The sequence below is a fragment of the Pleurodeles waltl genome, chromosome 3_1, assembly GCF_031143425.1.
Source record: "Pleurodeles waltl isolate 20211129_DDA chromosome 3_1, aPleWal1.hap1.20221129, whole genome shotgun sequence".
Taxonomy (NCBI): domain Eukaryota; kingdom Metazoa; phylum Chordata; class Amphibia; order Caudata; family Salamandridae; genus Pleurodeles; species Pleurodeles waltl.
Genome location: NC_090440.1, coordinates 1297813419 through 1297839255, shown reverse-complemented (window position 1 = coordinate 1297839255; position 25837 = coordinate 1297813419). Strand labels below are relative to the sequence as shown.

The 25837-nt window shown below is 46.1% G+C and overlaps 1 protein-coding gene across 5 annotated transcripts in view; it reads left to right on the top strand.

Annotated features, from left to right (window-relative positions):
- Positions 1-25837, top strand: part of CLASP1 (cytoplasmic linker associated protein 1) — a 1131138-nt gene that overhangs the window by 1010960 nt on the left and 94341 nt on the right. For all 5 annotated transcript variants that reach the window (XM_069224628.1, XM_069224627.1, XM_069224630.1 and 2 more), the window contains 2 exons: positions 5018-5264; positions 22261-22451. In XM_069224628.1, the coding sequence (XP_069080729.1) occupies positions 5018-5264; positions 22261-22451 (438 nt within the window). The remainder of the gene's footprint in view (positions 1-5017; positions 5265-22260; positions 22452-25837) is intronic.

Sequence of the window (25837 nt, the reverse complement as noted above, 5' to 3'; positions counted from 1 at the left end):
GGCAGTACCATTCCTCACACATGGCAATGGGAACCAATGCAAAGGGGAGCATAGAAGTGGAGTCCCAGGCACATCATAGAGGATCTCTTGCATCACGCTTCAGCTGATCCCCATTGCCACCACAGCCTAACTAGCTTTCTCTCTGCACACCACCCACTCCTAGGTCACCACGTCTGCTTACGTGACAGGACGCTTCTCCGTCTGAGCAGAGACAACCAGCAGAACAGGTCCGTTTTCGACTGAGTTTATTACGGTGCCATTGTTGGGTGCATATTTATGGTCTTGTACAGGGAAGGACTTGTGGGAGAAACTATGGCATGATTGTGATGAATGTTCTGGGGGTCAAGGAGACATCAGATCAAGCGTCCTCCATCTAGGATCACTAGGCATACCTTTGTGCCATTCATCTCACTTGCCACCTACATCAGAGCAGCTCTTAAAGGACCATATGCCCATTTTGCGTCAGAAGGTGCAGGCTGTTATAGACAATGTAGCCATAGTGAGGGTTCTTGCCTCAGAAGTAGGGACTGGATGTTATTCCCACTACTTCCTCGTTCTGAAGAAGGATGATGTCCTTCATCCTAACTTCGAGTTTTGCCATCTCAGTGCCTTCCTGTGCAAAGGGAATTAAAGATGTGCTCCTAGTTCCTGGTTCTCTTTGCAGTGGCTCCCAGAGGCTAGATAATGTATTTGGACCTTCAGGACACCTATTTTCATATCACTGTTCTGAAGGCCCGCTGATGTTTCCTGCGGTATAAAGCTGGCCAAAAGCATTTTCGCTTTGCCCGTTTTCTTTTGGGCACACCGATGCCCATCAGGTGTTCACAAAGGTGATGGTGGTGGTCTTTACCTGTCTTTGGAGGTCACGGCATCCGTTTTCTCCCACCACTGTGAGTCTACCTTCACCGGCTGTTGAAGGTAGACTCGCCACAGTAATTTGCAGACCACCTTGATGAGGCCTCACCTCTTGACATCATTGGTGTTTTCAATCAACCTGCTTAAGTCACACCTGACTACTTCGAACGGACTCCCCTTCATTAGAGTCCACCGGGATACAGTGCCCTTTTTGGCTTTTCCTCTGGGCAAACAAGTCCCAGACTTTCGGGCTGTGTTCCTGATGTTTTAACCTCTGTCCTGGGTCTCAGTGAGGATGACTCCGAGGCTTCTTGGGTGTTTGCACCTTCCATCTTGCTTGCTGACTATGCTTGTTGAATATATGTGGGCTCTGCAATGGCCAGCAGGAGGGGAACCTGACGGATTCTATCCAGGTGTCAACTGGGACTGCAAAATATCTGCAGTGGTGATTGCTTGACCACAGTTGGACCAGCAGCAAATCCCTCTATCTATCCCATTCAGGCTTGACAGTGGTGACTCGTGCATTACTACTTAGTGGGAGAGGCCATCTGGTAGAGGTGGAGATAAGAGGCATCTGATCTTCGGCAGAGTCCCTTTTCACATAACTCTGTTAGAGCTTCAGGTGATTCACTTGCCGTTTAAGGCCTTTGCGCTGATGATCAAGGGGGAGCTGGTTGAAGTTCTTCCAGGCATCACTACCGCCATGTGGTACTGCAAGAATCTTGGCAGGTTTTGGGTTGTGTGCCAGGAGGCTTTGTGGCTCTCACACTGTCTAAGCCAATATGGCATTTCCCTGGTGGCACACTACTTGGTGGAATGTTTAAACATCTTATAGAGACTTCTGGCCGCAGGTTTCTTACCTTAGAATATACCCCAGGTGTCAGACTGGATGTGGAAAGTTTCAAGCAGTACCCCTGCATGCTGGTAGGTGGTGGCGTTCAGCTTCATATTGGTGCTGGCCACACAGGCAATAATGTATGCAATGCATATAGGCACTACACCAACGTGCTGATGTCAGTTATTTTCTTTCTGTGCCAGTCAGCATAGAACCAGAGAGAGCTACTTTGTCATTTTTTAACTGCCCTTTTCCTCAACTTTTTGTCAAAGCTTTTTTGAGACTTTCATATCCTGGTGTGTTAGTGATGTCCCCTAAAAAGCCAACAGGCTTTAAACTGTGTGATACCTGTCAGGCAGATGTCTGTGACAGACCCTCCTTTGGTTTGCCTATGGTGTGTGAAGCAGTTCCACAACTCCAAGACCTGCAAGGACTGTAGCTGTACAAATCCCAAGGTTCTGAGGTAACGGTCTCTAGAGGTCCTTGCCACCCAACATCTTGTGATCCCACAACGTTTTTGGTCTTGAGGAAGTTACCAGGACTGCTCATGGAGCTGCTCCCAGCCATCATCATCTCAATCCAAGTCATCAGGTGAGTCACACAAGTAAAAGAAGTCAAAGTGTTCTTTGACTTCCCCATGCCGGACCAAGTCATCAGATCTGGGGCTGGAGCATCAGCACTCTAGGCTTTGCTATACAGTGGAGCCTGTGCCAGGGTCCACTCCACGCTTGCTGGAGCGACCCCCGCCCAAGTCAAGGAGTTCTTTTGAGGCCTAGTCCCTCTTATTTGGACAGCTCATTCCCTCTGGCATGCATTTGAGCCCCACGGGTGCAGGGGGGGCTCCTACTGGTTCTCCTCTGGCAGATCCGTCCTTGGACCAGTCGAGCCCCTTGGATCCAGTGCTGGATCCGGAGCAGCGCTGGCATTGAGACTGTGAACTTCCTTGACGCCTGCTCCAGCGTACTTGCTCCCTGCACTGCTGAAACCCATGGTGGCACAGGCCCCATCCTCATACCAAATTCTAACATTGAGCCTGATGGGTGTTGTCTGGCACCAACCAGTACCATGCCTTCTGAATTGTAGTCAGTGCTTTTTTTCTTTGACAGGCCTGAAGAGGGTGACAATTTGGAGAGGTCTGAGGACCCCCATGGTTACCACCATCCACTTTATGAACCAGAGAACAACTGGTACCAGGAACTGGCGGGTGCCAGTGTTTTAGACACCTCGCGAGACACTGGCCCGGTCTCTCTCCCTGCCGGGACTACGGAGGAGAGTACCTCATTTGCACTGGTGGGTGGTGGGCAGCTGAGGTCTTGGACGTTCAATTGCCCACATTGGAAGACAAAATGAACGTCTTAATAGAAGTGCTTCAGCCAGGAGTTGCTCCTTTTGAACCCTGACATCCTTCAGCAAAGCCCTTACAGATGTCCTCCCTGGGGCCTGGTCCAAGTCTTCCCGAGGGGCTCCTGTGCATAGGACTATTGCCCGCCACCATTGCCATGCTTTTGGGAACCCAGTTATTTGCCTAGCAACCCACCCTGGAGAGCTTTGTGGTCCAAGCCTCCACTTCCAGGATCAATCCTGGCGCAGTGATAGGGATTCCATACTATTGGATACATTTTGTAAGAGAATTTTTATTTTCCACCAACCTAGCACTGTGGCTGGTGAACATCGCGTGCCTTTTAAGCCAATACACCCACACTGTGTGGGATTCGGTTGCACAAGTGGTGACTATGATCTCTGAGAATGCCTGGACCATACTCTCCAAACTATTGCTGATATGCAAGATGCAACAGAGTTCACCATCAGATGATCGTCTCACTGGGCAGAGCAATTTTATGCTCAGTGGCACTTAGATGCCACGTATGGATGAGAACTAATGGCTTTTCAGGGGTGTTCAAGCTTTGCTCATGGACATGCCCTTTGATAGCTCTTGCCTTTTTGGTGTGAAAGCAGACTCAGCCCTGGAGTACTTTAAGGTCAGCAGACCTATAGCAATGTTCTTGGACCTGTCCATGGCCCCACGCCAACCGGAGTCTGTCTTTCGCCCTTTCTATGGCTACAGCAGTGATTACAAACCTCATCCCTTCCTGCTCAGCTCCTAAGGTCAACAGGCTTCCCAGCCTTTTTGTGGCGAGGACATGGTTTCCACAGACCACGTGGGTCCACAAACCAGATGAGGGAATCATTGTACCCCCAGCCCATGCTCTCTTTCATCAGGGCCATTATGGACACTTTGCAGTTTTGTGCTTATCCTACCGGATGGTGTGTCCTGGGTATTCAGGATATGATACTGATGTTTCAGCCTCTATCCTGAATTTCTGTGAAACTGACTCTGAGTCTGTTGGAACTCATGGCCTCCTGCATCCTTCTAGTGGCACAAGCCCTTTGACATAGGAGGCCTCTACTGTGGGACATGAGGCCTCAGGGAGCACAGCATCAGGAGCATCTTTCTGACCTGGTCCAGATCTCAGAGGGAACTGCAAAGGACCAGCAGTGGTGGCTGATGATCTGTGACTTGGTCAGTGGCATACCCCTCCCCTTCCCCATTCATAACTGACTGTAGTGACAGATGTGGGGTGGCCATCTGAGAAAGGGGGAGACAGAGGACTCTGGTGTACAGCACAGTCTGGCCTTCACATCAACCTGTTGGAGTTCTGGGTGATACGGTTGCCAGTGAAACCTTTCTTCCTTTGATAAAGAGAAAACTGGTTCAGTGTTCACAGACACCAACTCCATGTGATCTTGGACCCTTTGTCAAGAGGCTCTGTGTCTCTAAACATGGCTGGAACGTCGGGCATTTCCCAGGGGGCTCTCTAAACACCAGGGCAGGCAAACTCAGCTGTCGATGCCTAGTAATCACACTATGACAAGAATTTAGGACCTTATTTGGAGTTTGGCAGATATGATACTCTGTCACATCTGAATGATATGATGTGGTACAATCGCCATAGGATATACTGCACTTGTAATGCATCCGATAGGGCGCCCCGTACGTTGGTGATGGAGTATCCCATCCGACAAACTTTAAAGAAGGCTTTTAGTTTCTTGATTTGACACTGTAGACATGTACAGAGAAGTGGGTTAATGTGTGCCAGAGATACAGCCTCCTAATTGGATTTTATATAAATTGAGAAATAACCAACGAAATATATACGTGGACTAAAACCTTAATGACCGGCAAGTAACACATGTAAGCCATATACATTAAACAAAATTGATTTGGTTCCAAAACAAGGTTTTATTGATTTTGAAATATCAAGCATTGATTTATGAGCTCAGAAAAGTAAGAAACCCACACTTATGATTTATTTTTATTTGTTTTAGGTTTCTCGAGACTGCGGAATTGCTGCGCCAGCAATGGATCACCGTATTGGTGGTGACGTTGTTGAAGGAGGACGGACAGCACTAGATAACAAAACGTCATTGCTTAACACGCAGCCTCAACGTGTGTTCACAGGTCCTCGGGGAAGAGAATACAATCCCTACCCTTATACTGACACAATAAACTCCTACGACAAGACAGCTCTGAAAGAAGCAGTGTTTGATGATGACATAGACCAGCTACGTGATGGTTTGTTAATTTATATGTACATGTTCATTAAGGACACAAATGTTTGCTCTTCAAAATGGACTAACTCCATGGCTGAACAAAAATGACCATACTAAAGTTATTGAGGATCTGTATCTCTTAGAGCTAAGTATATGTCTGCATAATTTGACACAAATTGAAGTTTTTGTTTTTGATGAAGCACTCTCCCTCATAACCTAAGATGCAAGAACCTTTCACTTTAGAGAGTAATTTCACAGTTTCCGTAACCAGCCATTGAAAACATGGAGGGTCTGCATCAGTCATAATCTGGTGGTAGCAATCATATTTTAAATCTGGATTTAGAAGTGGGGAGTCAGTCATATTCTGGATTCCCAGCAATAAAGGAAATGCTTAAACTTAAAAGTAGACAAACATCAACTGTTAAAATACTATTTAAAAGTCAAGTGTTGATGTCACTGTACATCTTGAAACTAACCCCTCAAAAGTCTTCTGCCTCTCTTCATCATTAACTAACATCAAAGGCCAGTCTTTGATCTTAGTCCTCTCCCAAACCCAAGTAGGTAAGGTCTAACCTCTAGGCGCTGTTCTTAGTGAATAATTTAATCTTGACCTACATGGCAAAAAGTTAATTATAAATGCTAAATACCATCTTATGCTTTTGAAAAGTGTCAATACTGAATTGGTTGATACTATGGGAGCTCCATTCTCACAGTCATTCCTGCGTTCTGCTTAGCACCTCTCAAGTGTGTGGTCCCCAACTATGTCAGTGTTTCCACACTGTGACTCATCTGGTTGCATTTGTTCACAGAAGAAAGTAGTTGAATCACTCTGGTCCTGAATTGTTTCAATTTCCCTCTCCTGGATGCCAGAAGACAATTCAAAACTTGTTGTGTTACATTGTTAACATACAGCACGTAAATCGTGGGTCTCCATCTTATCTTGGGGAGGAGCGAGGGAGGGGTGGTTGGAGGGCAGTCATATTTCAGGAGGGGTGGGAGGTCTCTGGAGTCATGACATGTTCAGACTAGATGTATTGAAAACTAGGCAACCGCCATCTGCATCACTTTCCTGTTGATGCATTTCTACTTTCATTCCTTCCTTCATTCAGAAAGGAATTGAAAACTGCATTGGTTCCAATTCACATAGCTGTTGGTTCAAGGAAGAGTATCTCAGGGCATATAGCTATCTCTTAGCACTTTTTTGAGCATGATAGCATAGCCTGGATTCAGGTGACAAGTTGATCAGGGTTTACGTACGTCTTGTTTAAAAAGAAAGGCTTTTTTACTTGACACTAGGCACAATACAAAGTGGCAGTGCTGAGAAACCCACCCAAAGCTTTCGATTGGTATTCAAGAGATGGTTCTTCTAGAGTAGTTCTCTTAAAACAAATCTCTAGGCATCTGCCACAGGTGCACTTTGTGACTTGTGCTTTCCCAGATTTAATTTGTATTAGCTAAGTGCACACCATGGTTCTGCTCCAGTCCCGGAACTATGCGCATGCTAAAGTTTTTTGTAGATAAATAGCTTTTTAAAAATTATGTATGTAATCCTCTCTGAGATTAAGGACAATGTAGATGTTAATCATGCTTGGAGATCCACTATTTAAAAGAAATATTGTTTTCTGATGACTATGTCTAACCTGCAGATTTGTTGCCTTTAGAAGATCCCCAATCACCAGACTGGACCCAGAAGATTTTCCAGCATAGCCCCTGCACAGGGATATGTGGCATCATGAGGATCTGCATGGACCTCCTTCAGCTCGGAATATAAACACCACCCAAGCACTCAGAAGTCACTTCCCTTTTTTATGCACCTTCATAGATGGATCCAGAACTAGCTCCTAATTGTTTCCTAGTCAATTGATAAGTTATTTTGCAAAGGCTTTTTTCTCGTGTGCAAGGAAACATCTCCTCTCTAGAACCTACAGGGATTAAACCTAATAGGGACTGTGGCGAGCAGATGTTTGTGACAAATCCCTACGAGGTGTTTCTCAGGTGTTCGTGTTTGGGACACAACACTAAATTGTGAAGGTAATGTGCCTTTATGAACCCGAAGACGATCAATGAACACGAAGCCAAGCTGTATGTTGCCGAACACTGCAGGATGTTGCGTATGCCCCGCCCAAAGTTCAGAGCACAGACTCCTTCCTGTAACAGGCCTCCATCACGGTCCAAGTCTTTGGGTAAGTCGGAGTCCAAGAAGAAGCACAAAAAAGTCAAGCAGGATTTTTCCCAATCTTGCATTCTTTTTCTGTGAAGTCATGAGGATATCAAGGTGACCCTCAATCTCACTGTTGGTCCTACTGATGAGTACAGGTGATCTCAGTGATTCCTGATTTTCCAAGATTGTCAACACAGTTGCAACAAATTGAGGCTTTCAAAAAAGCCATGTTGCAATCTTTGGCACCAAGCTGGCTGCCTCTGGCATGTCTTCAGACCCCACAGATCTGCAAAGGCCTCCAGCTGGGTTACCATAGGCAGATCCATCCTCTGTACTGCCAACTCCACACCTGGCGCCTAGATCCATATCAGTTCCTGCCACAGCAACTCTGGTCCTGATATCAGAGCAAGATGCCATCCCTATTGTCCTGTCCGACTCTGACCCAGATTCATCTCAACCTCGACTGTGTTTGCGCCCTGAAACAGACCTGGTGCACCTGGCTGCAGTTGATTCTGATTCTAACAAAACTCTGCCTTCATCTAGGAGCCACCCAGTACCTTTTTGCCTCAACCAGCTGTAGGTAACAATAGAGATTAAATGACGGGGATTACATAACTCTACAATATATTGACAGTTTTTATTTTGACCTTAAAGAGGTCAGTGGGTTGCCACTTCCTCTGACATGGTTTTGGAGTCTAACCCTGGTTCCATAAAAGAAAAGCCAGCTTAATTTGCTGTAGCCATCAGAAGAGCAGCGGAGGTCCTGAAATTACACTTGCCTTCTATTGAGGACATGTCCTCACTGGAGTTGTACAGGCTGGACAGATTTAACTGAGCCCTTTCTGCCATTCAACAAAGCAGTGACTGACATTCTCATGGGTACCTGGGCTAAGCCTTGTTCCTGCCCACCTATGAATAGACAGGTAGCCCAATACCATAGAACTGCACTGGGTGATCCTGCCTTCCTAATGCAGCACCCTACTACCGAGAGAGTGGTAGTTCTGGTGTACATTAGCAGGGTTAACCCCAACTTAGTCCCTGTGGCCCCAGAGAGTCAAAGAGAATTGAGACATTCAGGAAACCGATGTTCCATTTGACTGACTGCACCATTCAGCCTGTCATTGCCCGCTGCTTGCTAGATGGGTATTCCCTTGCATTACAGGTCATCGTTACAGACACCTTGCCCGCAGGCCCAAAGGAATTCTGTGGCAACCAGGCACAAATTATTGTGGCTGGCCAGCATGTGGCCAAGAACGCTATATGGGTAGGACTGGGTGGTACTTCTTCCTTAGCATAGAGCACTGGCATAAGCCTGGATGAGATCCACGGGGTGATTAGGTGACATTCAGGCATCAATCATGGATATACCTGGGCCAGATATGCTACAGGATAGGACTAGATCCTGCTGATTGCTTAGCATGGAGCTCTGGCATCTCACATGGATGAGGTCCACTGGCTTCTTGGGTGAAGTTCAGGTGTCATTCATGGATATGCCTTCTGATGGTTCTTGTCTATTTGATGAGTCTGCTGATCCCTTATGAGAGCCCTTCAAAGAGAGCCACAGTGCTTTCCCTTGGTCTTTGTCACGTGCAAGGAGGAATCCCCAATAGTTACCCTGCTTTTGAGGCCTCATCAGGGGTTTTGCATGCAATTCCAAGGCCCACTGCATGAGTCTTTTCATGGTCAGTAATCCAGTAGGCAACATCCAGGCACCCAGCAACAGTGAACCTCCTAGTCCCCTGCCCATGTGATAGCAGACTCCAAGCTGCTTTAGTTTGCCTTTAGTGGTACATGATCATCCTGTGTGTGACTGAATCATTCATTTTCTCCATGGGTAGGAAGCCATAACATCCAACAAATGGGTCCTGCGGACAGTTGAACATGCAGATGCTCTGCCATACCTTTAAGACATGCTGCATCTTCCATCAACATCAGAGCATCTTTCAGAGGAGCACTTGTTCATTTTGTTGTACAAAGTACAGGCTCTTTAGTGAAAGGAGCTATAGGGAGAGTTTCAGCCTTGGAAGTAGGAATGGATGTTATTCCAGCTATTTTGTAGAGCCGAAAAATGGTGTAGGTCTTCATCCTATTTTAAATATCCCACCTCCCAATTTCTTCGTTTAGAAGGACAAATGCAAGATTCTCACCGTGGGCCAAGTTCAATCTGCCCTGGATCCAAGGGAATGGATGGTAGTGTTGGACCTGCAGGACACCTATTTCAGTGATCCTATGCTTCAGGTCAGCAGGCACTACATTCAGTTCAGTGTTGGTCAGGGGTATTATCAGTTTTCCATGCTCTCCTTCTACCTCACCAGTACTCCGTGAGTGTTTGTAAAATTGATGGCAGTGGATGTAGAATATCTTCAAAAATTGTGCATACCAGTCTCCCCTAACTCAATGACAGGCTGTTGAATGCAGGCTTGCCACAGTCAGTGGTGGACCACCACTAGACAGTGGTGCACCTCATGACATAATTTGGGTTGACTATCAACATGGGGAAGTAACACCAGACTCCTTCACAGAGACACTTTCATCTGAGCCATATTGGATATTGTATGTTATTGGGCCTTCCTTCCCGATCCACAAGTCTGGTACATCTGATAGAGTCTTCTAGTTGCAGATTCCTTACCTTAAAATTTGCCCCAGGCATCAGACTGAATCCGGAGATTGTTCAGCAAGCAGTACCTCTACGTGCCGTTAGGTGGTGTTGGTCGACTCTTTGGGCATCGTTGGTGTCGTGGTCACTGTGATGACGTTGCGGTCGTATATAGGTGCCACCCTGGCGCGCTGCCATCAGTTCTTTTCTTTCTGCGCCAGCCTACATGCAGATCCGGAGAAGAGCTACCCCAGTCATTTTTTGATTAACTACAACATTTTTGTTGATTAGTTTTTGATGAGTTTTGGATGCGTCAAGAGATGTTCCGAAAGACCGGATTCAAGCCCTGTGACTCAAGGCACCGAATGATGTCTATGACGGATCCACATCTCGTCTGTCTCTGGTGTCTAGAGCATTGCCATGACCTGAAGTCCTGCTCCGAGTGTCAGGCCATGAACCCGAAAACTTTGAGGGAGCTGTTGCAAAAGCTCATGGCTGCCCGGCACTCAACTCCACGTCGCTTCCTGTCTCGTTCAAAAGGAAGGTCAGGAGACCGGTTGCAGAGTCATCACCACTCTTCATCGTCCAAGTCATCTCGACATTCAGGTCACAGGAAGACGTCGAAGAAGGCCAAACGTTCGACTTCCCCTGGTCGCTCGGACAATGCGACGTGGGAAGAGCGTTGACGCTCTAGGCCTCTGTCTTCGAAGCCTCCGCCTGGGCCCGCTCCGTGCCTTCCTGGCTTTCTGGGAGCCTGTGCCACCCCTGCCCAACTCCAGAACTTTTAAGAGGCCATACGCCTCATATTTGGGATGACCGACCCACCAGCCGGCATCTTTGAGTCAGTGAGGGGTTCCAAGTCGACGGCTTCAACCCGACTCTGGAGGGCAACTCCTGATCCATTTCCAGATCCTCTCTGACGCTGGTTGTGCCATCGCGACCTTCCTCAGCATCAGGCTAGACGTCAAAGCTCCTGACGTCGGTTTGGGGCACAATCTTCGTCGATCCTATGCTAATCCTGATGAGCCGGAATGGCATAGCTCGATGCTGATTCCATTTTCCATGGGCTCTCCTGGGCCCAAGGCTGATCCTGACCCCTATTGCTATGGTTATGGGTTTAGGGATAGTGTAGAGTGGTTGTGGACCCTTTAGAGTACCAGCTTGACCTAGACTGGGTTCAAGATCTGGCATGCTTTTTCCCGCTACCGTGGCTACGGTGGAGGGAGCTTCGCACTTTAAGGGCTGCTGAGGTTTTGGACCTTGAGCTTCCTTCTGTGGAGTTCAGGACTAACCTCCTGACCGAGGTGCTTCAGCCTCGGGCCTCCAATTCTGGACCCCTCCTCCCCTTCAATGAAGCCCTTACAGACATCCTTCTCTGTACCCAGTCCAGACCCAGCACAGGGGCTCCTGTGAATAGGGCGGTTACCCGCCGCCACCAGCCTGCGTCGACCAACCCAAAATTCCTGACCCAACACCCTATGCCTGAGAGGCTTGTCATCCAGACTTCGTCATCCTCTGGCACATTCCCTACCACTACCCTGGACAGGTAATCAAAAAGACTGGACAACTTGGAGAAGATTTTTTTCTGCCCCCAGTCTAGCGCTGCGGTCCGTGAACACCACATGCCTTTTTGGCCACTGTTCCCATACTCTCTGAGATATGGTCGCGCAAGTGCTGCCTCGAGTTCCGGAGGAGGCCCAGACTGTTCTCTCCCAAGCCGTTACGGATGGGAGAGATGCAGCAAAGTTCCTGATTCGTTGTGGACTGGATACAGCAGACTCACTGGGCAGATTGGTTGCATCGATGGTGGCCTTGAGGCGTCATGCCTGGCTGGGGATGTCTGGCTTTTTAGGGGATGTCCAGTAGTCCTTGATGGGCATGCGCTTTGATGGCACCCATCTCTTCAGAGAAAAGGTGGACTCAGCGCTCGGGCCGTTTAAGGATTCCCGGGCTACGGCTCGGTCCCTTGGCCTCACAGCTGCTCCTCGCCCCCCACAGTTTAGCTTTCGCTCCTTTCGTGGCTACGGAATGGGCACCCAACCGCGTTCCTTTTCACTTGGACACCGACCCTCGCATGCTGTATAGCCTCTGCGTGGCCGCGGGATCCCAAGAGCTTGTGGATCCATTACCAAGGACAGGTGGGTGTTACACATTGTCTGAAGGGGCTATACCTCCCTTCAAGACTTCTCCTCCAGCCGTGCTACCATCATACAATCATCTATTGGAGGATCGTATGGCATGTCTCTGCAAGGAGGTCAAGGCTCTCTTGGCCAGGGGAGCCATAGAGAGGGTCCTTGCACAAGAAGTAGGTTGCGGTTGTTATTCCTGGTACTTTCTGGTGCCCAAAAAAGGACAAGGGCCTTCACCCTATCCTAGAGCTTCGGTTCCTCAATCACTTCATCAAGAAGGAGAAGTTCAAGATGCTAACCCTAGCTCAGATCGTTTCTGCCCTTGAGACTGGATGGTAGCGTTGGACTTGCAGAACACCTATTTTCGCATTCCCGTCCTGCCAGCCCACATTCCTGGTAGGTCACAAGCACTTTCATTTCACCGTGCTCCCCTTTGGCCTTGCCAGCGCCTCTCGGTGTTCACAAAAGTGATGGTAGTGGTTGCAGCTCATCAGTGCAGGTTAGGGGTTCCAGTCTTCCCCTACCTTGACGACAGGTTGTTGAAATAGGACACACCCCAGAAAGTTGTCTCCCACCTCCAGACTACGGCGAACCTCCTACATTTGCTGGGGTTCACTATAAACTTCCCGAAGTCACACCTGACTCCCTCTCAGACAGTGCCTTTCATCAGAACTGTTCTGGACACGGTGTAGTTTTGGGCTTATCCTCCCGACAAGGGAATCCAGGATATTTGAGCTATGCTACCGATGTTTCAGCCTCTATCATGGATTTCGGTGAGAATGACTCTTGAGGCGATGGGCTTCATGGCCTCCTACATCCTGCTGGTCCAACATGTCAGATGGCATATGCGGGCTCTGCAGTGGGACATGAAGTTTCAGTGGGCGCAGCATCAGGGGAACCTCTCCGACATGGTTCAGATCTCGGAGGGAACTTCGAAAGACCTGCAGTGGTGGTTGTCGATTCAAGATTGGGGCAACGGCAGATCCCTCTCCATTCCCCAACCAGATCTCACAGTAGTGACAGATACGTCACTCCTGGGATGGGGTGGCCACATGGGATAGGCGGAGATCAGAGGCCTCTGGTCTCCAGTGGATCCAGGTTCCACATTAACCTTTTGGAACTCCGGGGGATCCGACTTGCATTGAAAGCATTCCTTTCCTCTCTCAAAGGGAAAGTGGTGCAGGTGTTCACTGACAACACCACCACCATGTGGTATTGCAACAAACTGGGCGGAGTGGAGTTGTGGACTATTTGTCGAGAAGCTCTTCGCCTCTGGACATGACTGGAACACCAGGGCGTTTCACAGGTGGTTCAGCATCTGGCGGGCTCTCCCGGAGGTGGTGCAAGAGCTCTTTCAGCAGTGGGAAGAGCCTTGGTTAAGTCTGTTCGCCTCCACAGAGAACGCGCTATGTCAGCTGTTTTGCGCCCTGGAGTTTCCAAGCAGCATTTACTCTGCAACGCTTTTTGTCACGAGAGGAACTCAATCCTCCTGTACGCCTTCCCGCCAATACCACTTCTGCCCAGAGTTCTGAAGAAGATCAGGCAAGACCGGGCCCAAGTAATCCTGGTGGCTCACGAAGAGTCTGGTATCCCGAGCTCTTTAGCATAGCAATCGATCCTCCGATTAGACTACCCTTTTGGGAGGATCAGCAGCAGGGGACGGTCATTCACCCGCACCTGTCCAGTGTCTGCCTCCTTGCGTGGAGATTGAGCAGCAGCAGTTGACGGCTTTTTACCTTCCCCCCGAAGTCTATAATCTCATCTTGACAGCCAGCCGTCCCTCCACCAAAACAGTATTCTCCTGTCGTTGGAAGCAATTTGTGGCATGGTGTATCAACAAGTCTGTTGATCCTCCTCTCTGCACCTCTCTGAAGCTCTCCTCTTTATTCTTTTTGTCGCCCAGCAGGGCTCTTCTCTGGCCACCCTGAAAAGATATTTCTGCCATCTCTGCGTTTTTAAGGCTACCAGACAAACCTTCTCTGTTCAAATCTCCCATTGTTGGGAGGTTTCTCAAAGGCCTCACACATATGTTTCCTCCTATCCTGTTCATAATGCCCCAGTAGAATTTGAACTTGGTCCTGACATACTTCATGTGTGCTCCTTTCGAGCCATTCCATAACTGTTGACCGTTAAAACTGCCTTCTTGATGGCCATCACCTCTGCTTGCAGTGTAAGTACTGCGCCTCTGGAACTGGATGAATAGCTGGGGCATTTCCCAGGTTGTGCACCACTTGGCAGGATCTTTAAACCCGAGGGCAGGTGAGCTCAGCTGGTAATGCCTTGTGGATCACAAAGGGCACTTACATTTAGAGGTGTTGCAGGTCATCCTCCAGTTCCGTAGAGAACTCAGTCTCAATCTCTGCGCAATTGCTGTGAACGCTCATTGTCAACATGTTTGCACACTAGAGTTCCCAAGAAGGGTGTCTGTTAGAGATGCATTCTGCTTGCAGTGGATCACAGGACTCAGGTATGCCTTCCCGCTGCTACCGCTCCTGCCCGAAGTTCTGAAGAAGGCCAGGAACAACTGAGCACAAGGCATCCTGTTGGTTCTTGATTGGGCCAGGAGTGTGTGGTACCTGGAACTCCTGGGGATGAACATCCACCTGCCCATAAAGCTACTGCTTTGGGATGGTCTTCTGTTGCAGAGGCAGGGTCTTGCACACCCAAGGCCATGCAGTCTACACATCCATGCGTGGAGATTAAGCAGCAGACGTTGACTGCATTCGATCTCCATCTGAAAGTAGTGGATGTCATCTCTTCAGGCAGGCATCCTCCTCAAAAGTTGTACTGCTGTGGTACCCAACCTAAAGGTGAGGAATTTATGGTTAAAAGTATCCATCATCAGAACAAGTTACTTTCATCTCTTCAGGCAGGCATCCTCCTCGAAAGATGTACTGCTGTGGTACCCAACTTAAAGGTGAGGAATTTATGGTTAAAAGTATCCATCATCAGAACAAGTTACTTACCTTCGATAATGCTCTTTCCCGTTGTTAGTCTGTTAACCACAGGTTCCTCATACCCTCCAACCTCCTTTTTATGAGGGATGGCCTCTTGTCCATCTAAAACGGTTCCAAATTAGAGATCTGCACACTGGCACAGATAATTGGTATTTGGGGTCCATGGGTTTGGATATTGTTTCCAAAGAAACTGACATCAGCGTGGATAGGTAGCATCTACATGCAACTGTGATCGTCAGTACTGTGGTGGAATGAGGTCCAAGTGGAGCAGCATGGAACTACCTATCGCTGGACAGGCTATGCTGAAAAATCTTCTAGAACCAGTGCCTCAGGAATTTACGGTTGGATAAAGTCTCCACCAGAAAGAATGTTACTGAAGGTAAGTAACTTGTTCAACCCGTACATTTCTGTTTTAGCACAGGGTGAAGTTCACCCAGACTAATACTATAACATTGGTCCAAATGAGCACTGCGTTTTTAGAGGTTTAGAAGGCCCGATTCTGTTCTCATTTTCACTTGGAGCCAAAGCGATTATGAATGAAAATTAAGGCTAAACAAACTAATGTTTGTCACAAAGAAGAAATATCAGGATTAGTTCTATAATTTTAAAAAGCGAAGCAAAATATAAGATTTCACAGGTGTGTTGAACTAACCGAACGGAAGTGAATAAATTGATATTTTAATCAGTTAAAGCTGTACCTCAGTGACTCCTTAATTGACAGTGGGTTTCTCATTTGGTATTTTTGCTGCTTGCCTGGATTTCACATTTGATTGCGGCTATCACTGACTTGTCAGGAGAAGTCACTGGATTTCTCATTTGGCTGTGGATGTAGCTGATTGACTTGTTTTGATAAGTCACTGAATTTCTCATTTGGTTGCGGCTGTAGCAGATTGGCTCGTCTCTAGAAGTCCCCGGATTCCTAATTTAGTTGCAGCTGTAGATTGACGGCTCCTCGGGAAGTGTTAGTGGGATGAGGGTGTGACATTAGTTTCTAAACAATACACAAAAAGAAAGGCAGCGTCGGGAACGTATAGGAGCCCCTTACACGTTCCAGTTGAAAACACGAGTTACCCGCTGCTCTCTGCTACTGAATGCCTGAACATCAGTCCATAATAAATCCTGACGGGCAGTAATGGTTACCAATCCCTTGCAGCCGTGTTTCCTCGGCCACTGGAGATTTTAGAGAGTCGCATCCTAAAAACGTCTAGACACAGTTGCAGGGCAGGGCAGTGGTGACTCGTGATGATCTCAGATGACATTGAAATAAACATTCCTTTTGAGTTTAAAAATGTAATTGCCCAGTCTTGATCTTGAGATCTTTGGACGTTAGACTCGGATTAATATGCCGCTTGACTAATCAGATTTGCCTTTGGTGGTATAACCTTTCCTGTCATATATGAATATGCGTTTTGGGATGGAAAGCATCTTGTATTTCGTGGTCTATAAGACATATTCTGTCCAGGTATACAAAAGTGACATGCTTTTTCACGATTTAAAATCCCTGCAGTAAAATATATTTATACAGTTAATAAAAACATGTTTACTTTCCATCAGAAGTCATTCCTGCATTGGGTGAAGTGTCGCTAGAATGCGTGTCCTTAAGAGTGCTGCAGAAGTAGTTGGAATCTTGGAATCTTGGGTGTTCAAAGGCTGTTGGTAGATAAAGAAACTCGGAAGAAAACAGAAGTTCAGACAGGCAGCAGGCAAGCAAATGCGATACAGTGCAGCTAGAGACGGCAAACATATGAGTCTAAAAGAGTGAGTGCCTGGGGAAAGTACTGGAGAATGCACGTTGAAAAGGGTTAAAGGAGATTTGCTCCTCGTGTATGCTAAGCTAACACTGATTGATTTATTGTTAGCAGCCATGAGTGGTGGGGAGGCCGAGAGGTATGAGGCTCTGTTTTTATGGCTGTTAAATACCTCGTGATACTTCCCTTCTCTGCTAACCTTTCTGTTAAAAAATTTATGTATATGTGATCTGCTCCCAAACTTAAGAAGCTAGGGTTGGGGCACTGTATGCTGTACAGTGGGCTAGTGGGTAAACATAGATTGATTTCTGGAGGAGTGGTTAAACAGAGGAGAAAATATAGTTGTCACCAAAACTATAATTTTCAGGTTGCAGGCTCCATCATGGTCTAAATGTCTATTTTTTAATTTGATCCCAAAGTTTGAAACCTGAGCTGACTGAGCAACATTTAGGTCCAAGTTATTTTTAGCTTTTAACAAAGATGTTTTGATCATGAACTGCTTACCAAGATCCTTTGTTTTTACAGAATAGAGACACTTTAAAGACAATTACAGCTCTGTAAAATATGTTTTAGAAAAATATCAGTCTTAGCACACCTCTTCCGAAGTCATCAAATAGGTGCAGTTAAGTCATAATTCTTAAGACTGGGCCAAATATCTGTATAAACATGATCCTCGACATCCCATCTTTTTGTTTAATTTCCGAAATATATTACAAGCATGTGAAGTACCTGATTTTTCAGTATTCCTACAGTTCAGTAAACCATCAACAATAAGGGTTGCCAAGTGAAGTGGGAGCCTTTCATTATGGTTTGTGCTCCTTGAATCGCGACAGTTTGCCTCCGTGAGGTCTTGTTACCTACAACGCTCCAGCAGTTCTCCGAAACACATCTCAGTTTTGGTGCCTCTAAAAGAAATATACATAGTACTTTTTCCCAAAGAAGGATGGCTCTGAAACCCATTCTGGATATGCACCTTCTAAACTTGTTCATTCTGCAGGACTAGTAAAGAACCAATTTCTCTGTCACGTCTGGATGTCCCTGAAAGCGGGAATCGTTTTGTGTTGCTAAATCTCCAGGATGTCTTTCTTAATCATCCATTTCTTTCTGCCTTGTGACTCATGTTAGCTTCACATGGCGGAAGGCGGATGAAGGCCTTTCACTAGTGCCAGTCTAGATTCAGAGAGTCTCCTCACTCGGGTGCAGACCGCCTGTTCTGTTCACCCATGTCTGCAATAGTGGATGGACTCCTCCAACTTTTTTGGAGGGTCTTCCTTTCAGTCCTTTGCAGCCTTAGTTTACCAGGGTCGCAGTTTCATCCTGGCTGTGCTGGGGTGCCCACCTGGGCAAAACATGATGGTGCCGGTCTTTTGGTCTACTTCAGATCACTGCCTCCAGATAAATGTCCTTGAGCTGCGATCAGTCTGTCTGGCAATGAATGAGTTTGCCCTTCGATCTCAGAAAACAATATTTAGATACTGTCAGACAAAACCACTACCGTCCATAATATCAACAGACAAGTCTGAGTAGGGTTGAGGACCCTATTTGGAATGTGATTTGTTGGTGGCAGTGTATGCAGAAATGGGAAATCTCCCTGTTAGCGAGTTTAAGGTTCTTTTAGTGTGATGATGGTAGCTCCGTTGTCTCTCAGTGGAGGACATTAAGTGGGAACTGCACTGTGAAGAGACAAAGGTGAAATTCTGTTGATTAATTTGCATTGGGAAATCCCTTGAGCAAGAAGTGTCCCCAGATTTGTACCATAAGGTTCCTGCTGAATGGTTTCTTGTTGATGCCTTCAAGTTCAAAAAGTCTCAGAGCCTTCTGCTTGCATTTTAGCCAATTTTGCTTGTGTCTAAAGTATTGAGGAAGGTACAGTATGTTCAAGTTCAATTGATCCTCATTGCTGCAGACTGGGCATTGAGATCTGGTACGCCGGTCTTTTAGCACTCCCTATTCGATCACCTCTTCCTCTCCTGTATAGAGTGGACCTTGTCTCGCACCAGGATAATCTGGTCCTCGCACTAATGCTAAAGGCTGTGGTTGCATGCAAGGAGATTGAGTGGTACCATGTAGAGTCCTTTTGCCTCCCTGATGAAGTAACAGACATCATCTTGATGGCTGGGATGCAGTCTACCAAACCCATCTGGCAGGTTGCAAATTTAGTGGTGCGAGTCAGAAAGCTTCAACCCCTTTAAATGTTACCTTTGCAACATTTTGTGATTTGTGTGGTTCCTTTCATAGCTGGGTATGATGGTGTCTACTCTTAAGGGCTTTCTGGGTCAGCTGTTTGCTTTCATGTGTCTTCCTGTTCAGTCTTCTATATTTAAAGTGCCACTAATTTCATGTTTTCTGACAGTTTGCTTTACTTGTTTTCTTCCACTCAATGGATTTGAATCTTGTCTCAGTTTCTTGATGACTTCCCACTTGAGCTGATGTACAGTTGTTCAGTTCAGCTTCTTACCTTGAAGACAATATTGATATGGCTGGCAGTAACTTCAGCTTGTTGAGTCAGAGAATTTCAGGCCTTTTTTAGCTCTTGCACCTTTTACAGTTTTATACCAGATAGGCTCATCATTTTCAGCTGCTCAACCTTCTTCCCATTGGTGGTATCTGAATTTCATTAGGGTCAGTCCCTTATCGCTCTAGCTTTCTTCCATCTGAACATCCAACCAAGGAGAATAGGGACTACATAGACTGCACCCAGGATGTATGATGGCATATTACATCCACCAAACGTGACGGTGCAGAGTGAAATATTAGCTCTTTTTGAAGTTCACGGTAGCTACAAAGAGTAACTTGGTGACTAAATACACCATTTTGGATTTAATCATCCTCTGTATTAAACTGTGCTCCACAGTAGCCAAGAAAGATTTTTGAGGGGACATTTGTACCCTTTCCACTTGAGCCGTGGCTGTCCAAAGGACTTTCTCAAGAGGTGTACCAACTGCAGGATTCGACTGAAGGCTACATGGCCATCATTCCATACTTTTGTCAACCTCTTCTACCTCTCGTTAAAGGCAGGTAGCAACAGGTACTTTGCCCCAGCTGTATTGCATGACTTCCTTGGTTAGCCTGCACTACATGTTCCCACCTTCCAGTAGGGTTTTGTTTTGGGACTCGTTCCTAAGGTGAACTACCAGGGAGAAGATGGATGCAGCAGAAGAAAGCGTTATTTGCCTTTGGTAATATTTCTATTGCCTACATAATTTTCCTGTGGATTCTTCACCCCCCCCTCCCCAACCTCCTGGTAAGTTAGTGGGGTGCCTAAGAAGATCCTGAGGTATGACAACTTGTTTGCTTCTCTGTTTGTTGCTGTTTTTGCTCTCTTGATTAGTCCTTTTCTGGAGGCTGAAGCTGCATTGCACTACTTGGCGCTAGAAATATATTGCTGGAGAAAAGCATTTCTGGACAAATCTGGGGCCAGGACGGATGATTGGCGAGGAATCAATGGCTAGATTGTATATGCCCAGAAATACCTCTACTAAAGGCAAAAAATATTTTCTTCCAGGCCATACACATCTGGGGAGGAGGAAACATTGCATAGCCATATGCCCTGCATCCCTGGATACTTCAGTATCACTGAGCTGACGCATTCACTTCTAATTATTGCCTGCTTTTGGTGCATGTGCATCTTGACTGAATTCTTCCAAGAATTCATTTTCCAGTTGGACATTTACATCATAATGGAACAGAGCTGAATATGTTTGTAAGAAAGTGTTATTCGCAAGTTGCAAGTTCAGAGTTTTTGTTTGAAAGTCTTTGAACCATTGACATTGCATATCAATTAGTTTTCAACTCTGCTGAAGCCATGATTGCAATTCTATTGACTTTCACAATTATTATGTTATCCATAACTGAGAAGTCACATACGTAGGTATTGCCAGGAAATGGAAACAAGAAGAGCATATATGGAGAAAGATGTTTGTTCCTTGGGCTCACATTTTCTTACATTGAGAAGTCGCAGCTGTTGGTCATCTGTAAACAACCAGAGTATTTTTTTACAAGTTGCCAAGTTGAGTTGCCAGTGTAGATTGGTGACTAACAAGTACCTTTTTTGCCGGGTTTAACGTTGTTATCGAAAATGTAGTATTCTGTTACTCATTTTGTATCATTCATTTTTACATAGATTTACAGTTACCCATTGCATATTGTTTTGTGTTTTGATTTAGTAGGGTTCATGTAGACTTGTCTCTCTCTGCACATGTATTTGCCGTAAGCCTCAGTGTTCAAACAATAGTTCACCCACTCAAGGGCATTGCTCATGATCAGATCTGGCATAGCGGACAAGCTTAGATTATGATAAAGATGCCCAAGCATACCAACCATAGGAAACTGTGGGTGGGTTAGGGAAAGATGCATTACGATTTTGGAATGTTGAGCGCTCCATCAGAGTCAGTGGAGGGGCCATGGGTTATAAAACCTAGTTTAGGCCCATGGGTTATAAAACCTAGTTCAGGCCCTTCTCACACCTGCATTTCAGTGTCCTGATCTATAGCCTCGGCCTCTCCCTCTCTTCTGGACATAGCAGTAGTTAAACAGAAAGGCTAGAGAAGCTGCAGTGAGCCACAGTGGTCTAAACAGTGTGTGGGGCCAGACTTTTCCCTCCTATTAATAGATTCCACCCCCATAAACCTGAATGATCTCACAGTTCGGCTTGAGTAAATTATCCTGAAGCAGGTCAATAATAAATGCTGTAGCGGATGCTTAAAACGCTTTATTAATAAAATGTATATGAAGTCTGAGCACGTTCACTGACTTATTTTTTAAATATTTCAAAGGGAGTGTAAAAGCTTATAGCATAATTAAAAAACAAAACCCCAAAACAGAAATATTTAATGGATTAATGAGCAAGTGGAACAAAATGTCCAAAATGTAAAGCAGACGCTGTAGTTAAGCCGCTCTAACTCGCAAATGAAGCTAACTGTTTCAAAGCTGAAACATTTATAAATCGAAGATCGTAGCGAAAACACCAGTTTGTCAGTAAAGGCTTTGAGAGAGTTGATACTGCGAGAATGCCGTTGCGGTTAAAAGAAAAACGTCTTATTTTGGGAAAACTACAATTTGTACAAATATATTCCTAGTGATGCTGAGCTGTAGTTTCTCAAATCCTGCATGGGATGAATAATCAGGGATTTGCTTCAGTGAGCCGTGAGTGAGTCCTAGCCAGTCGTTTACTACATAATTTGAATGACAAAAATGAATAATGTTTTACTGCTCACATGTTCTCGAACTGCAGCATACAGCAAAATATTGATCACCTCGAATCACTCCCCTAAACACAATGGCAAAGGCATCCTCTTGGCTAAGGAACTTTAGATTGTTCATCGGCTTTAGACTGTAACTTGCCTGTGCTCCGGCTGTTGTGGCCTATCAAAACCTGAAATACATCTTTGATTTACCTATAAAGTAAGTTTTCTCATTTTATCGTAGTGTCTATTGATCATTCGGATTTGGTGGCTGATCTTCTGAAAGAATTGTCCAATCACAACGAGCGGGTCGACGAAAGAAAAGCAGCCCTCTGTGAGCTATTGAAGATCACGCGGGAAGATGACATGGGAGTTTGGGATGAGCACTTTAAGACCATTCTGCTCTTGCTCCTGGAAACGCTGGGGGACAAGGATGTAAGATTTTTTTTTTATCTTTTCATTGTATTGATTCTCCTAAATGGCTTTCTTATTCACACATGTGCACGTGTCTCGTTTTTCCTAAAAACACCTGCTTCACTGAAATTTTACTCTTTGAAAATCACCCTGGTGTGGTATTGGTCTTTCACACAGTGTAAATTGATTGAAACTAATTGGATTGAGCTATAATAAATTGAGTGGAAGTTGTAATGGAAGAATATTATAGCCCAGGTTGGGGGCAAGAAAGCTCTAGATCTCGTTTCTCTTGTAACTTTCTGAGTTACCCTTTTAGCGCTGCTATGATCCTCAACTTAATTTCACGTATTCTTTTATGGACTTCTGAGACATTACATGGTTGAATTTGGCAGTGTATATGTTTGGTAGAAGTTATATGATCTTTCAAATAGCCCACCTCTTATAGGAGTCATATTACCCACTTAATCTATACCCCTGTTTTCTCTTTCTAAACAAGTAATTTTAAACGCACATACAACTGCAAGGAAAAAACATTGAAGGCTGCTGCTGCATGAGTGGCAGAACAAAATGTGAGTGAGCATTTCTTTCTACTTCTTTAATGTCCTGCGTTCACAGCGAAGAAAGTGCCCTGGGGATAGATCTCTGATATTGCAGACATTCTTTACTTTGAGCAGGACATATATTGAAATATTTTGTCAATTTTTTTTTTTTTTTGTAGCTCCAAGGTTTGAAGGGGCTCCAGAATGCGCTGGAGTCAAGAAAGACCAATCAATCCAGGCTGTGCTTCATCCCTGGGTCTGTTCTTTCATAATGCTTGGTGTGGTGTTCTGTGGCAATAGGAGTGGCTTTGTCATGGCTGTAAACACCAAGGCCCTCATTATAACAGTGGCGGTATAGACCGCCTACCGCTGCGGTGACGGCTTCCAAAATACCGTCGCTGTGGCTACCAGCCATCCACCATATTATGACTGTAGCCGGAATTCCGCCAGAAGGAAGACGGAATTCTGACTGTGGCCATGGCGACAGATGGCCAGCAGCAGTGCCACGCCAGTAGACCGCCACAGACCGTATCATGATCCACGATACGGCCTGGCGGTTTTCTGCTGGCGGACGCTGCTGCTGGCAGCAGCGCCCGTCCCGTCTCCTGCCGGAGGACCCCCTGAAGTCAGGTAAGTCGGGTGCTCCGACAGGGGAGGGCGGTGGGTGTTGTGTGGGGGTGTATGTTTGTGCGTGTATGCGGGTGTGTGCCATGTGGAATGTGTGTGTGCATGTATGGTTGAGAGTGTGCGTGTCTGTTTGTGGTGTGAATGCATTTGTGCCTGTATGTATGTCAGTGTGTGGATGTGTGTCTGAATGGATGAATGCATGCATGGGTGAATGTGGGTATGTGTGTGTGTTCGATGGTGCGTGTATGTCGGGGGGGCTCTGGAGTGGGAGAGGGGGGTGGGGCAAACCAGGGGAGGGCGAAGGAGAAAGGGATTCCTTGTCACTGATTGTGTGGTAGGCGGGGTCATAATCATGCGAGTGGGACAGTCTCCAGCCCGACGGCTGTTACAGCCGTGGCGTACGGAGTGGTACATTGGTGGTTTGGCTTGAGCCAAACCGCCAATGTTATATTTTGGGGAAGAGTACCGCCAGCCTGTTGGCAGTACTTTTCTCCAAAATACCACCGTCCGCCACGGTCATAATGAGGGCCTAAGATTTTTCGTACTGTTTTTTACATTTCAAGGGTTATTTACCAGAAACTGATTCCATGAGCTACTCAAGCCATGTACCTGAATGTGTTTTGAAACCATGTTGTGAAAGAAAGTAGTCCTAAAGTATATATTGCTACAGGGCACCAGTTTTGAAAAGAGAGTCGTGCTCCTAGGCATAACCTCTGTAGTGCTCAAATGTGTATCAGGTTTTGTTCATGGTTGAAAGTCAAAGTGCATAATTTAAAGAAAGATGTTTGCAGTTTACCATTTAAGGTGCATGCTTGATGAGATGTGAACCATGTGGGCACATATTGCTCCTAATGTTTCTGTGCATTATCTTGTGAGAGTGTTAAAAATAGGCACACTTGGACACGCAGGTATTCACCATCTTAGGATGGACCTTATAATACGTAGAAAGAACTGTTGATGTGCTTCACAAGAGCCAACAGGTGTATAGAGTCCTACCAGCATTAGCAGCAATCTATCCATTTGCATCAGACATGCTTATTTGGAATCTACCCAGAGCAACAGGAGACCAGACCCTCTGCGAGCTCTCTTTGCTTGATGCTTCTAACCTCAGATTACTCACCTTTAGACTACTGCTCAGGTGCCAGGCTGGATTAAGAAAATTCTTCTGCAGTGCACCTGTGGCTCAAAGCTTACTCACCACATATAAGCGTTGACTCTATGCACTGATGCCAGTTCTCTTCTTTTTATGCCTACTGATGGGGACATGGAGCCCCACCCCACCCCCTAACTTTGTCTGAGCGGGAAGTAAATGTCTGTTATGGACTTGCACAAAGTATGCCTTTGATGCTTGGGCTGCAGTAAGGACTCTTAAGCCGTGTGACCAACACTTTCTAATGCACCCTAAGGAGATTTGAGTAAGGGTGTCGAAGCTGTACGTTGCCAAACATAAGAAGCTGTCATGGCCTTCACACAGGTCCCATTCCCACTTTGTCATAGCCTGGTCCTGTGGCCATTCCTACATTGCTGCACTTCCTGCTTTAAATCTTCAGGTAAGTGGAAGTTAAAATCTAAATGTTAGCACAAATAAAGCAGGACTTGACCCCATCCCACCACTCTGGGTTCAGAGAGAAGGCTAAAGTTCATTAAGAGTTGAGTAGCGCTCCTCTTGCCTCCTGACTCTAACCAAGTGCCTGTACTGCATCTCAACTATCACCAGAAGTTCCATTCTCTTTTTGGCTCAGATTATATTCCTGTCCCAGAACTGGGAGCGCATCAGGAGGACGATGATAGGGATGACATTGACTTGACCTATATCTTGATTTACAAAACACCAGTGAGCTTGACACCTCCCCTGAAATCGTTTGGCTCACGATATGGGGCACTAATGGAGGAAAGTGCCTCATTTGCAGCAGTGGTTCAGAGGGTAGCTGAGGTACTAGATTTCCTGCTTGCCTATAGTGAGATTGGAACATATATTCTGACAGAGATTTTCCTACCTGGGGCAGCAACATAGTGCTCCCACAGTTAAGCTAACAGGGATATTATATGGAGTCAGCTCAAAAGCCACATAAATAGACCTTTCTTGAGCCTCTTAAAGCTTAGGCCATCATTGACTCTGCAGCAAATCAAGGCCTACAAGAAGGCTATCTAATAAACTGTATTGTGTTCCTGCCTTCCTCTGGCATGCATATGGGCCGCACAGAACCGTAGGGGCCTCTAGTCAGGTTACCGGCATCTGTC